The sequence below is a fragment of the Engystomops pustulosus genome, chromosome 6 (assembly GCF_040894005.1).
Source record: "Engystomops pustulosus chromosome 6, aEngPut4.maternal, whole genome shotgun sequence".
In the NCBI taxonomy this organism is placed as follows: Eukaryota; Metazoa; Chordata; class Amphibia; order Anura; family Leptodactylidae; genus Engystomops; species Engystomops pustulosus.
Window position 1 is genome coordinate 145,775,671 of NC_092416.1, and position 13,199 is coordinate 145,788,869.

Consider the following 13,199-nt stretch of genomic DNA (forward strand, 5'->3'; position numbering starts at 1 on the left):
TTTTTATAACATACAGTCTATGACACACAAGACCAAAATAATACAACATCTTAACATTCCATCTCCCCCCACCCCCTCCCCTTTACCCCAAGCAGACAGTTTAAGGCCAGATTCTATGATTGCACCAAAGGACCACTCATCCGGATCTTATACTTCACACTAGAGAGTGTAAGGGACCTAGATAGAAAAGTATCTATTTTTATGTGCCTAGTAACATCATTTGGTATCGAGTACTATTTCTCAGATCTATTAGAGCTTTGTTTGGTAGTCCCGCCGTACCCAGCCATCTGCCCCATATCTTGTCAAATTTTTTTGGACATTTCCTTTTTAGATACACTCCCCATTCCAGTCTGATTATATTATTGACCTTGTTTATAAATTCCTGCGCTGTAGGTGCCAGAGCTTGAATCCACCGAGCCGCTATGGCCTTACGAGCCAAATATAACATTTTCTGTGCACATAGCAATGTAGCCCCTTCCATGGTGTCACTTTCTATCAGACCCAATAAGCAAGCCCTCGGGTCCGGTTCTAGGTCTACCGATAATACTTTCCGGATTAAATGGAGAACTTGCTTCCAGAATTCCTCCAACTCCTTACACTCCCACATCATATGAAACAGTTTAGCATTTGGAGCCGAGCATCTAGGACAGCAAGAGTCATTCCGAAGTCCTATTTTATGGAGCAAGCTTGGCGTCTTATACACCCTGTGTAGGATATAAATTTGTGACAATCTTTGGGCCTCCGACGGAGACAATGATGGTATACTTTCCAAAACTACGTCCCATTGAGTGTCAGAAATTTCCCCCAGATCTGCTTCCCATTTCTCCTTTATATTAAGAGGGTGTTCTTTTAGATATTCTTCTAATAGTCTAGAATAAATACAGGATATAATTCCCTTACTCGAGCCCCCTCCTACTACTATTTTTAGGACACTATGATTTGAGGTTTGAATCCTTTCATCTTTGATCGTCTTTTCGGATGCATGTCTCAGTTGGAGAAACTTATAAAATTGTGTATGTGTTAGATGAAAGGATTCTTGTAGCTGCTCAAAGGATTTAAAGGTCTCACCCTCTAATAATTGATGAAGAAACCAAATCCCTTTGCCTTCCCATGGAGAGAACCCTTCAAGTCTGAACATCTCCGGAAGCTTTGGGTTGTGCCAAATAGGAAAATATTCGCTATTCCCCTTGACCCCCAATATACTTTTAATCTTGCTCCAAGTTTTCGCCATGAGGGCTAAGGTCGGACATCTCAATCCACTTATTGTTCCCACTTTCCCTATCTCTATTGCTGTAATTGGTGGTACCATGCCCGTCATGATTGATACTAATCTACCATTCGGTCCAGCTCCATCTAAATCCTGCGCCCAGCCTCTTAGTTGTTGTGCTTGCGCAGCTAAGAAATAAATCCATGGGTTAGGTATAGCCAGGCCCCCATTATCTTTAGCTCTTTGCAGGGTTTCCAATTTAATCCTAGGATGCCCCTTTTTCCACAGCAGCTCCCGGAACATACCTTGTACGCCATAAAATATTCTAAAGGGTATCCATACAGGCGTATTATGCAAGATGTAGAGCAATTGGGGCATAAGTACCATTTTTATTAAATTTCCTCTGCCTATCACAGAGATTCATGGTGGATTTCTATGTCTGGATCCATCGGTGATAACTGCTGGCCCTGGCATGTATCTGGCTTATGAGGTCCTCTGAAAGTGAAGCTTCCTGCAGTCCTGCTGCTCATAGGCATATAACACTGGCCAACAAATAAACTGAAAAACAAAGAAATATTATTTTGCAACCAAATAAAGTAAAAAACAGCCTCTGGTCAACAGCAGTAATCTGGATGTAGTAGGTACCAGGGCATAACTAGGAGAGGCAGGGCCCCATAGCAGACTTATGAATGGGGCCCTAAGAAAATATACATAATTTCTACACTGGGGCAAACTGGACATTGTTGGGCCCGCTGTCCTAAAGGGGCCCCCTGCATGTGGACTTCTGTGGGCAGAGGATGTATTGCTCTTTTATACCCCTCGGTTAATTGCCTGGGTGAAGATGCTTAACATCTATCTCATATCTATATCATCTATCTATCATCTGTAGTTATCTGTCTCCAATAATTTGTCTATTTCCTATCTAAATATCTGTCTATCTAACCATTCATTTATCTTCTTTCTACCTATCTATCTCTTTTATCTATCCGTCTATCAATGATCCTCTATCTCTCTTCTACTCTATTTATCTCTTATATCCATCTATCCAGCTCTCTGTATATACCGTAATAACATAGTTCTGCATCTATAAATCTATTTTCATTGTCATATTTATCATCTATCTACCTCTCCTTTGTCTGTCTCCTATAAAATCCTCCTACAGCTCCATATTACAGGAGGAGATGAGAGGTCACAATATCAGGGGGTGATGAGGGGCCACAATACGGTGCTGCTTCCCTTATGTGCCCAGACAGCAGGTCACATCCCCATGTGGAGTGTCCTCGTTGAACCGCACAGTGGGGGTCATTTACTAAGGGCCCGATTCGCGTTTTTCCGACGAGATACCCGAATATTTCCGATTTGCGACAATTTTCCCTGAATTGCCCCGGGATTTTGGCGCACGCGATCGGATTTTGGCGCATCGGCGCTGGCATGCACGCGACGGAAATCGGGGGGTGTCGCCGACGGATTCGGAAAAACCGCCGCATTTAAAAAACAAAAAGTGTCGCGGAGCTTGCACTTAACTTCACCAGGAATAGGCCGGTGTACTTGAGTGCATTTCAGCGGAGTTCAGCACAGCAGCGCCACCTGGTGGACGTTGGAGGGACCACCTTAGTGAATCCCGGCCGGACCCGAATCCACCGCAGGGAACACGCCACTGGATCGCGAATGGACCGGGTAAGTAAATCTGCCCCAATATGTTTGTGGATGCATTTTCTACTTTTATTCAGCTTAAGGCTACATTCACATGACGTTGTGCCCACCCCTCTCCATAGAGATATATGGTCCACGGCGCTAGGACATGGCACCGTACTGCTCCCGTACATCCATTGCCGTCTATGGGGGACCGTATATATATACGTCTATGTATGTCGGCTGTATATACGCCCCTATACAGACGTGTGAATGTAGCCTAAGAAGGAGATGAGAGGGTCCACATTAGGGGGGTATGAAAGGGGGCCTACAATATGGGGGGTAGTAGAAGGGGCCCACAACATGGGGGCAGTAGAGAAGGTCCACAATATGTGGGATATGAGAGGAAGCCCACAATATGGGGGGTATAAGAAGGGGCCCACATTATGGGGGGTATGAGAATGCACCCACAATATGGGGGTATGAGACAGAGCAACAATATGGGGGGTATTAGAGGGGATGACAATATGGGGGGGTATGTGTGCGGGCCCACAATATGTGGGGTATGAAATAAGAGCTACAATACGGGGGGCCTAAAATTTGGTGGGTATGAAAAAAGACCCACATTTTAGGGGGTATTAGAGGGGGCCTACATTATGGGGTGTATGAAAAGGAGCACATAATATAGGGGTATTAGAGGGAGCAGATGAGAACCTCCACAATATAAGGGGGAGGTGAGGGGCCACAATAAGAGCTGGCAGAGGCACTGATTGTATTTAATAGGTCCTACCTAATGCTGGACCTTACATCTTACCATGTTCACAAGATTGAATTACATTTTAGGCGCATCTGGAGACTCTCCTCTGAATGCAGACTCCTACCTGACGTCTGAACGCAGATATGTTTAGAGTTAAATTACAATTACTATTTACCAAACACAAACATCTAGAGGAGAGTCTCCAGATGCCCCCCTAAAACGAATTTTAAAACACAATTCAATCACATCTTGTGCACATGGTTTTAGGCTGTGTTCAAATTATGGGGCATATTAACTTAGACTTTGCACCGCTTTGTGACACACTTTTTTCGGGCTGTGTCCTATCTTCAATGGGAAAATGACTTGCAGGGGTATTAAAGTAGCGGGTGCGCTGGGATTGTGTTACACGCAACCTCTTTTTTGGCGCAGCTGCGCTGGCTTCCATGCGGTGCAATTTAGGGGGCGTGCTGTCGGATGATCCGACTGATTCGGACTGAGCGCAGAATTTAACTTTCAAATTGTGTCACAAGACAATGCACTTACATGCACGAGGAAGAAGAAGGTGAACTCTGTCGGACCTGAGCGGGGAAGCGACACATGCAGGATATCGGGCGCACGATCTTAGGACAATGCTCTTTCTGTGAACTCCGGTTAGTAAATGTGCCCCTATTTGTTTTAAAACACATAGCAAACGCATTATAAAAACGCACCTCAGAATACATGTGGGGTTTTACTGTCAATAATACTCATGTGTTTTGGGATGTGTTTTGGGATGCGTTTTGCGCCTGACATATGTCCTGTGCTTTTCAAAACATAATGAAAACGAATTATGTAATCGCGGCCTAAGAAGATACAAGTTATATTTCCATGTAGCAGAAGGAGGGCCCCAGAATCACTGATGGACCCTGGGGCCCCCTAGTCCGACCCTGAGTGCAATACAATCCTGGAATATAAATCCATATTTCACAGTTCTTTTGCTACTAACAACATACACAGAGGTCTGATTACACATCCTGTTTCCCCAAAATAAGACATTCCTGTTCATGTAAAAATAAGACATCCCCTGAAAATCAGACCTAGTGTCTCTTTAGGAGTAGACATTAATATAAGAGACTGGCTTAGTTTTAGGGAAACACAGTACATCACACAGCTCTTCAGGGTACCAAAAGTCATAAATCTTGGTCTGTATGTAGGACCGACCTGATCCCCAATCACCTGAATGAGGTGCAGGTCTGCAAATAGTCTGACAAACAGACCAAGTTATCCCCTGCCCCATCACATCTGCACTGGACAAAACAGCTGCTATCAACTGCCACAAGAAAGGGTTAATATTTTTCCTGTGTCTATTGAAATGACGTTGTCTTGTTTACCATGACATCATTGGATTCTGAAAACATGGGACACACCCAAGATAGCCCTCACCTCATTGGCTGTTGTATTGTGATATCACTTGCTCTTATGACATCACGAGGCTATATAAACCCGGAACACAGCTGCACACACTCAGGCTCCATATTGGATTCTTTCCTATTGGATTATTTCCTCGGAGTGCGCTTTATTTTGAAGACTTTGGGTTTTGGGAATTGGGTATTTTTGGGAAGGTGAGAAAGAGAGGAGCATCAGTGGCTCCAGAGATGTCGCCCCCATCTGGGAAAAAGGAGGTCGACATGAATAGGGAGAGTGAGGATACTGATGGACCAAACTCCAGCTCTAGGACGGCTGAGACCCCAAGCCGCAAAATATCCTCAGTGAGTAGTTCCCTGTCTCTCCAAGGCCAGGTCCCCACAAACCACACTAATGGAGAACAGAAGAGAAATATCGAAGACCTGATTGAGGCCATGAAAAAATTAAAAATTGATGAAAATGGAGCCCCTCCATCATCTAAAACCATCGCTCCTCAGGGTCTGTCACCCTTCATGAGTTATCCTGATGGAGAACAGAAGACAAAAATCGAAGACCTGATTGAGGCCATGAAAAAATTAAAGATTGATGAAAATGGAGCTCCTCCATCATCTAAAACCATAGCTCCACTGGTTCTGAAACCCATCAACAGGAGTGACCTCTCCAGAAAGGCTGAAACCTCAAGCTGCAAAGCATCCACAGTGAGTAGTTCCCTGTCTCCCCAAGGGAAAGTCCCCTCAAACCATCCTGATGGAGAACAGAAGAAGACAAAAATTGAAGACCTGATTGAAGCCATGAAAAATTTAAAAATTGATGATAATGGAGCTCCAGCATCATATAACACCATCGCTCCTCAGGGGCTCCAAGACCGGGTCCCCTCAACCCATCAGCAAAGAGGACAGAAGAGAAAAATTGCAGACCTTGCTAAAAATGATGTATCACGCTTCATATTCCACCGCGAACTTGGCCACGGGTGTTTTGGATGTGTCTACCTGGCATCAGTCAAGAACAAAAATACCACCATGGCCATTAAAGTCATGGCCAAAAACCAAGTAGATAACATGCTGCAGGAAAGCAGAGTGTTGAGGCGCACATCTGGAAAACCTTACCTGTGCAGTGCCTTTGCAGCCTTCCAGACCAGATCTTACGCCTTCCTGGTCATGCAGTATCTCCCTGGTGGCAGCTTGGAGGAAGTTCTGGAGGCTAGAGGACCCTTGGATGTTAATACTGCCGCCCTTTGTACAGCACAAGTCATCTGTGGTTTACAACATCTGCACCAGATTGGTGTAATTCACCGGGACCTAAAAACAGAAAACATCCTCATTGACCGCCAGGGCCACAGCAGGATATGTGACTTTGGGTACGCAGCAGAAAACGTCTTTGGAGCCATGACAATCTTTGGATTAGCCGGAGCCCCATACTACAATCCGCCTGAGATGCTGACTGGGAATGCCTATGGTTTATCTGCAGACTGGTGGGCATTCGGAGTGCTGCTATATCGACTCCTGACCAACAACTTTCCCTTCACTGGAGGGAACAATCTCCTGCAGTATCGGCAGGTGGTGTTAGAGAAGGAGCCCACCTACCCCGATCATCTTAGTGATGAGGCAAAAGACATCTTGCCAAAACTGCTTTGCAGGGATCGCCACAGACGTCTAGGTTGGCATGGTGACATTCGGCAGCACCCCTTCTATAGCGGCATTGATTGGGTGAAAGTAGAAGATAAGACCATCAGTCCACCTTTCCCACCAGCGTTGGACCAGAACAATATCTCTCCCACAAGCCAGCCCTTGGATCTGTCCTTCTTACAAGATGAAGAAGATGAGGACTGCCAATCAAATGCCGACCACATCCCTGACTTTTCATTTGAGGAGGCTTATTGGCCTCTATAGACATACCAAATCTGACCGCCGAGTGTCAAGGTGATACTAGGCCCCACCCACAATCACTGGAGGCAGCGCCATTTTTGTCATCATCATCATCCAGTGCTGCACGTGGATGTGGGACGCCAAGCAGCCATCACCATGCAGGTACAGGACTCTGCTGCTTTTATACTTTTGTGCTACCTAGTGATAGTTTTGTTTACTTCTGTGTCTCCTATTTGTGCAGTTTCCCATTGCAACCAATTTTTTTTAAGCAGTTAAAAAAGTGAAATATTTGCTCTTGGTTTCTTATGACAACTGCCCATGTACTGCCCATGTATGTGCTGGTCTTGTACTTCAGGTCCGGTGTGTTCCCTTTCTTGGTTCCTTATTATAATTGTATATTGTCTGACATAATGAGAGGAAATCCAGCATAGGCCTCATTTATCCATTGTTACCCATAACAACCAATCACAGAGTAGCTTTCATTTTACTACTACTAATTAAGAAATGAAAGCTGAGTTCTGATGGGTTGCTATGATAACTGAGGCCCAGTATCTATTCTCTATGCACTGGTTGTGGCGTCCATCTTGTGTTCTGAAATCCTCCATTTTGTCATGTTCAGTATATATATATATATATATATATATATATATATATATATATGTATTTACTTATGTCTTCCTCAGAGAATCTCCAGGAATCTGCATCCTATCTCTGAGCGCAATTCTTGCATAAACTCTTCAATGACTCTACAGTAGATGGATTACTGGTGAGTGCGGTGCATATATATACACTTGTATAGTTATATTCTTGTATATAGGGGGCAGTATTATAGTAGTTATATTCTTGTACATAGGGGCAGTATTATAGTATTTATATTCTGGTACATAGGGGGCAGTATTATAGTAGTTATATTCTTTTACATAGGGGGCAGTATTATAGTAGATATATTCTTGTACATAGGGGGCAGTATTATAGTAGTTATATTCCTGTACATAGGGGGCAGTATTATAGTAGTTATATTCTTGTACATAGGGGGCAGTATTATAGTAGTTATATTCTTGTACATAGGAGGCAGTATTATAGTAGTTATATTCTTGTACATAGGTGGCAGTATTATAGTAGTTATATTCTTGTACATAGGGGGCAGTATTATAGTAGTTATATTCCTGTACATAGGGGGCAGTATTATAGGAGTTATATTCTTGTACATAGGAGGCAGTATTATAGCAGTTATATTCCTGTACATAGGGGCAGTATTATAGCAGTTATATTCCTGTACATAGGGGACAGTATTATAGTAGTTATATTCTTGTATATAGGGGGCAGTATTATAGTAGTTATATTCTTGTACATAGGGGCAGTATTATAGTATTTATATTCTGGTACATAGGGGGCAGTATTATAGTAGTTATATTCTTTTACATAGGGGGCAGTATTATAGTAGATATATTCTTGTACATAGGGGGCAGTATTATAGTAGTTATATTCCTGTACATAGGGGGCAGTATTATAGTAGTTATATTCTTGTACATAGGGGGCAGTATTATAGTAGTTATATTCTTGTACATAGGAGGCAGTATTAAAGTAGTTATATTCTTGTACATAGGTGGCAGTATTATAGTAGTTATATTCTTGTACATAGGGGGCAGTATTATAGTAGTTATATTCCTGTACATAGGGGGCAGTATTATAGGAGTTATATTCTTGTACATAGGAGGCAGTATTATAGTAGTTATATTCCTGTACATAGGGGCAGTATTATAGCAGTTATATTCCTGTACATAGGGGACAGTATTATAGTAGTTATATTCCTGTACATAGGAGGCAGTATTTATAGTAGTTATATTCCTGTACATAGGGGGCAGTATTATAGTAGTTATATTCCTGTACATAGGGGGCAGTATTATAGGAGTTATATTCTTGTACATTCTTGTATATAGAATAATACATACCATCTCTCTCTTGTAGAGCACTTTGCAGCTGAATGCAGACATTTTCCTTGTCCAGCCTGGATCTGATCATGACACTTTCCTTGTGGTCAGGAAGGAGGATTATCTCTTCTTCGCCGCTTCCTAGACTCCGGGCCTCTTCTCTGCCTCCCAGATCATCTACAGCAAAGAAGAGATGATGGAGAGACATCGGATCAGCAATGCAGAAATCACAGAAGGATCAGACATTTGTTATAAGGTAAATAAACCAAAAATGGCTTGTCACAGCCCGACGCATGTTACCCTCAACCAGGAGTGCACAACCCTTGGCCTGCCAACCCATAGGATGTGGTCCGGCCCTGTGGCCTGCAGCTCCCACAATGGCAGAAAAGACGGAATAAAACAAGTGTAAAGTAAGCGCTGCAGGACCTTCCCTGCTGTATAGAGGGGAAGCTGGAGGACCTGCGGTGATGTCATCATCACATGACCCTCCCACTTCTCCTCCATACAGCCTCCTGAGGAACAGGGCTGCTCACAGTGAGGAGGAGGAACTAGAATTGGGGGCAGGAGAGGAGGGGGGACCAGAACCGGGGGCAGGAGGGGAGGGGAACTAGAACTGGGGGCAGCAGGGGGGACTACAATTGGGGGCAGCAGGGGAGAGGGGAACTAGAACTTGGGGCAGGAGGGAGGGACATATATTCCTGTACATAGGGGGCAGTATTATAGTAGTTATATTCTTGTACATAAGGGCAGTATTATAGTAGTTATATTCTTGTACATAAGGGCAGTATTATAGTAGTTATATTCTTGTACATAGGGGGCAGTATGATAGTAGTTATATTCTTGTACATAGGGGGCAGTATTATAGTAGTTATATTCCTGTACATAGGGGGCAGTATTATAGTAGTTATATTCTTGTACATAGGGGGCAGTATTATAGTAGTTATATTCCTGTACATAGGGGGCAGTATTATAGTAGTTATATTCCTGTACATAGGGGGCAGTATTATAGTAGTTATATTCCTGTACATAGGGGGCAGTATTATAGTTGTTATATTCTTGTACATAGGGGGCAGTATTATAGTAGTTATATTCCTGTACATAGGGGGCAGTATTATAGTAGTTATACTCTTGTACATAGGGGACAGTATTATAGTAGTTATATTCTTGTACATAGGGGGCAGTATTATAGTAGTTATATTATTGTACATAGGGGGCAGTATTATAGTAGTTATATTCTTGTACATAGGGGGCAGTATTATAGTAGTTATATTCCTGTACATAGGGGGCAGTATTATAGTAGTTATATTATTGTACATAGGGGGCAGTATTATAGTAGTTATATACTTGTACATAGGGGGCAGTATTATAGTAGTTATATTCTTGTACATAGGGGGCAGTATTATAGTAGTTATATTCCTGTACATAGGGGGTAGTTTTATAGTAGTTATATTCTTGTACATATATTCTTTTCACTTCAGGCAGAAAAAAGGATAGAATCGGCCTTTTAATAATAAGTAAGAATACCTGACTGGCTGAAGGTAGGGCCCAGTACTGGGGTCTACCAGAGCCCCATGCGTGCAGCCCGTTATTCACAATTACCTGCTGCATGTGATCAGACAATTTGCACCATCATTATTATCGTCTTGTTTGTGCGCTGTATTGTAGTCTGCTCTGAGGTCCATGTTACTTATTATACAAACGCTGGATTATGCACTAGTGGTTTCTGGAGGGAATTTACTCTGGTTTTGGTGCCTCTAGGGTTTTGGCCCCCTGAAGGGTTGCAGCATGACAATGCGGCCCTTGGGCCCAAAAAGGTTGTGCACCCCTGGCCTAAACAGAAGAATCAGTGTAAGGGAGCATAAATCTCAGTAACGTCTGCTGCTCTTGATGCCAAATGTGACACCAGATCCCAGGATTTTTGGGGTCACCTCAGGGTTGCAGGACATTTTTAGGTCACTTCCAGCATCTGAGGATTATTGTACAATATTAGATGATCAGATATTACAGAGCTTTTTATCTCATTATATTCTTGTCTATCAGGCAGCTTGTCCGTGCCGGGGTCCTTAATGTCAGGGATGCCGAGAGCTGCTGACTGTCCATCCCCGGAGCCGGGAAATTCTACAAACAATATATAAAAGGTAATGTAGGATACATGAGATCTATACTGCTAGTAGTATCAGAAGTGTCTCTATAGTACTGGTCTATGGGAGTATGTGGGTATGTGGCAAGGGGTGTAAGGAGACGACTTACGGGCTAAGCCCTCACCATATAGACCAAGTGCTTTTGGAGTCCCAAAAGTCCAGATCGAGGTCTCATTATTTCCCGAGGATGAACGCCATAAATGCCACTTTTCTTGTCATTTTGCAACTTATAAAAATTGATGAAAAGCTTGTACAGTCCCACTAATGGTATCAATGTAAACTTCATCTCGCCCTAAAAAATTGCCACATTACACAGTCCCACACTCCAAATGTATGAAAAAGTTATCAGTGTCAGAATGCGGCAAAATGAAGACTTTTTTTCATACAATAGGTTTTCATTTTTTTAAAACCTAATAAAATCTGTATAAATTTGGTATCCCCATAATTGACCCAAATAATAAAGAGGTGTTAAACAGGAAGGGGTACGGGGTGTCACCCCAAACCCTGGGCCTCACGTCCTCTGTTGAATAGTTCTTATCTCCTTCTTGCTCTGCACAGGAAGGAAAGCTCTTGTCTCACCGATCAGTCGCTCTGATATAAAGAAGTCCTCCACACAGATCTGTCTACTAGAAAACCTCTGCGCTTAGGAATGGAGTATCAGATCCATGACATGATCGTGGCCGGGCTAGTGGACTGGTGAGTGGTGGCATCAGAGGGGTCACACACAACATATCGTGTCCTATTCCTTCCTACATACTTATAGGGTCTTCTCTCTTGCAGCGTTCCTACGCCTTGTGGGACCCTTCTCCACCTCTAGGACCCATAGCCCCGCACTCTCACCATCCCTGTGCCATATGATTCACTTTCCTGCCAGCTGCGGAGCCGGGACAAGAGGAGCTGAACAGCGACCCCCATCATACAGAGGACTACAATGAATTTATGAGAATTATAATAAATTCATCTCATTTATTCCTCACTTCTATGACTTATGTGTGGATTATTCTAGATGCAATGAGCATCTATGTGTTTTATAGGGGCTTGTACTATATAGGGGCCATGCGATACTGGGGTCATCACTGCACCCCCTATTCAGTAATTATGAGAAGATTCATTAATCCCTCTTACTCCGTCTGACTCTACATCTGCTAATGTGTAATGTAGGGTCAGAAGGTAAGAGTTCTCCTTATGAAGAGGGGCCAATTAAGGCCACCTTAAAGGAGACTTAAAGCCATAGATGCTCCGCTAGGGAATTCTGGGAAGTATGCAAATACATTTTCCAAGGTGTTAAATGGAAAACAATGCCTTCTTTTGCTACCTTGAAAGGCAGCCCCCTTATCACCAAGCATGACCTGCAAGAAGCCTAATAACATGATGTGGGATTAAGCCAAACCAATATGTCTATTCCCACATCATGTCATTTGACTTCTTGTAGGTCATACTTGGTGTTATGGGGGCCGCCTTTCAAGGTAGCAAAAGGAGGCATTGTTTTCCATTTATCACCTTGGAAAATGTATTTGCATACATCACTGTGTAATGTATATAGAATCTACACAATGTATATGGCCAGCATTGCTCCTCCCTCCTGCTCCTATACATATGTGTATAGGCCTTACACAATTAAAGAAAAATACACATACTTACACATAACACACATGTGTACACATACAATACATCACATGCACATGTCAAACACTTATATACACTTGATTAACACAAGTATATACATGTTATGTACAAACAATGTATGCACTTACCTGACACACCATAGCCTGAGGTTGCAGGGGGTGGAAGGAAGTGTTAGCGATGCGGCCTCCTGCCCGGTAGTTGGGACACAGGCAAGTGACAGACACTGAGGCCGGTCCCAGCTGTGCACGCTACTCTACATCACATTAATTTACAAAAAAGGCCAGAGAGTGGCCTCACTAAGATCCATTTGTCAGTTGGGAAAAACTGGATATAAAATCAAATAACTTTATTCATATATATTCTTAAAAAGAAAAAATAGAAATTTAGAAAAGTACCACTGCACACAGGTGATTTAAAAATCTACAGTGAGTAGAGTCAAAGTCATAAACTTGTTACTGTATACAGAGTTAGTATAGGTATATACAGAGTGTTATGTTTCGTGCTGGTCAATTATTCATTTATTGTTACTCGGGAAAGATCGTTTCTTCCATCCCTGCTCTTTGGCCGTGTTAGTTTTATTCAACAATGGGGGTCATTTACTAAGGGCCTGATTTGCGTTTTCCCGTCGTGTTACCT

At 42.9% G+C, this 13,199-nt stretch overlaps 2 protein-coding genes across 6 annotated transcripts; one reads left to right on the forward strand and one right to left on the reverse strand.

The window, feature by feature from the left end:
* Window positions 1–85: 85 nt before the first annotated feature.
* On the reverse strand, window positions 86–8,968 carry LOC140064596 (uncharacterized). Of its 4 annotated transcripts, none has more exons than XM_072111649.1 (3): window positions 8,818–8,968; window positions 6,107–6,298; window positions 86–1,765 (listed from the first exon to the last, which is right to left on the reverse strand). In XM_072111649.1, the coding sequence occupies exon 3, from the start codon at window positions 1,592–1,594 to the stop codon at window positions 200–202; it is 1,395 nt and encodes a 464-aa protein (XP_071967750.1). In that variant the 5' UTR covers window positions 1,595–1,765; window positions 6,107–6,298; window positions 8,818–8,968; the 3' UTR covers window positions 86–199. The 4 variants fall into 4 exon arrangements, with proteins under 4 accessions (XP_071967750.1, XP_071967751.1, XP_071967752.1 ...); XM_072111650.1 differs by lacking the exon at window positions 8,818–8,968 and adding an exon at window positions 7,216–7,312; XM_072111651.1 differs by lacking the exon at window positions 8,818–8,968 and having other exon boundaries at window positions 6,107–6,496.
* On the forward strand, window positions 4,339–11,913 carry LOC140064595 (protein kinase C theta type-like). 2 transcript variants are annotated; one of them, XM_072111647.1, is made up of 6 exons: window positions 4,339–7,027; window positions 7,549–7,631; window positions 8,834–9,052; window positions 10,837–10,934; window positions 11,496–11,633; window positions 11,718–11,913. In XM_072111647.1, the coding sequence occupies exon 1, from the start codon at window positions 5,231–5,233 to the stop codon at window positions 6,887–6,889; it is 1,659 nt and encodes a 552-aa protein (XP_071967748.1). In that variant the 5' UTR covers window positions 4,339–5,230; the 3' UTR covers window positions 6,890–7,027; window positions 7,549–7,631; window positions 8,834–9,052; window positions 10,837–10,934; window positions 11,496–11,633; window positions 11,718–11,913. The 2 variants fall into 2 exon arrangements, with proteins under 2 accessions (XP_071967748.1, XP_071967749.1); XM_072111648.1 differs by lacking the exon at window positions 10,837–10,934.
* Window positions 11,914–13,199: the final 1,286 nt, after the last annotated feature.